Source organism: Hipposideros armiger, unplaced genomic scaffold (assembly GCF_001890085.2).
Source record: "Hipposideros armiger isolate ML-2016 unplaced genomic scaffold, ASM189008v1 scaffold_1912, whole genome shotgun sequence".
NCBI lineage: Eukaryota > Metazoa > Chordata > Mammalia > Chiroptera > Hipposideridae > Hipposideros > Hipposideros armiger.
In genome coordinates, this window is record NW_017733262.1 from 2,835 (window position 1) to 3,677 (window position 843).

Below are 843 nucleotides of genomic sequence, written 5' to 3' on the forward strand. Positions count from 1 at the left end.
TGGGGGCAGCTGAGAAGTTTCACAGGAAATTTCTGTTCCCAAAGGAAGTCCCTTCCCCATCCAGGTCCCCATCTGCTCCTGGGGCTGGTCCCTGTGCTCAGTGTGTCCCGAGCACCCCCTGGTGTCCCGAGCGCCCCCTGCAGCCCCGCCCTCTTGTCCCCTGTCGGGAGGTTTGTGTCTGGGCTCACACTGACTTCCCCTCACTGTGTCTCGCACAGTAATACACGGCCGTGTCCTCGGCTCTCAGGCTGCTCAGCTCCATGTAGGCTGTGCTGGTGGACGTGTCTGCAGTGATGGTGACTCTGCCCTGGAACTTCTGTGCATAACTTGTGCTACTATATTCAGGGTAGATCACCCCCATCCACTCAAGCCCTTGTCCCGGGGCCTGTCGCATCCAGCTCATATAGTAGCTGGTGAAGGTGTATCCGGAAGCCTTGCAGGACACCTTCACTGAGGCCCCAGGCTTCCTCACCTCAGCCCCAGGCTGCACCAGCTGGACCTCGGAGTTGACACCTGTGGGGAGGAGACAGGAGTGGGTGGAACTCCCGTGACTGGCCCAGGTCCCCCCATCAGCCCAGGGACTGGGGAGCCCCTTACCTGTAGCCACTGCCACCAGGAAGAGGACTCTCCAGCTCCAGTCCATGGTGAGGGCTGTGCTGTCAGGACGTCTGTGTGGGAGCATGTGGCTGTGGGGCGATGCTCTCAGGGCACAGACATGTCACCATTTAATCCCGCCCACCTCAGCTCATTTGCATATTCATGAGCAGAAGGTTTCATAGCTGAAGACTTGGCCGACCTGAGAGAAGCTGGATGACACAGGGACCGTGCTCAGTGGGCGTCTGA

The 843-nt window shown here is 59.5% G+C and overlaps 1 gene segment (V, D, J or C); it reads right to left on the bottom strand.

The window, feature by feature from the left end:
- Positions 1–202: 202 nt before the first annotated feature.
- Positions 203–690, bottom strand: LOC109378370 (immunoglobulin heavy variable 1-46-like; the record flags this gene model as incomplete). The annotated part of the segment is given in 2 exon segments: positions 203–513; positions 598–690. Coding segments are annotated over 2 exon segments (396 nt in total), but the record flags the coding sequence as incomplete, so codon positions are not given.
- Positions 691–843: the final 153 nt, after the last annotated feature.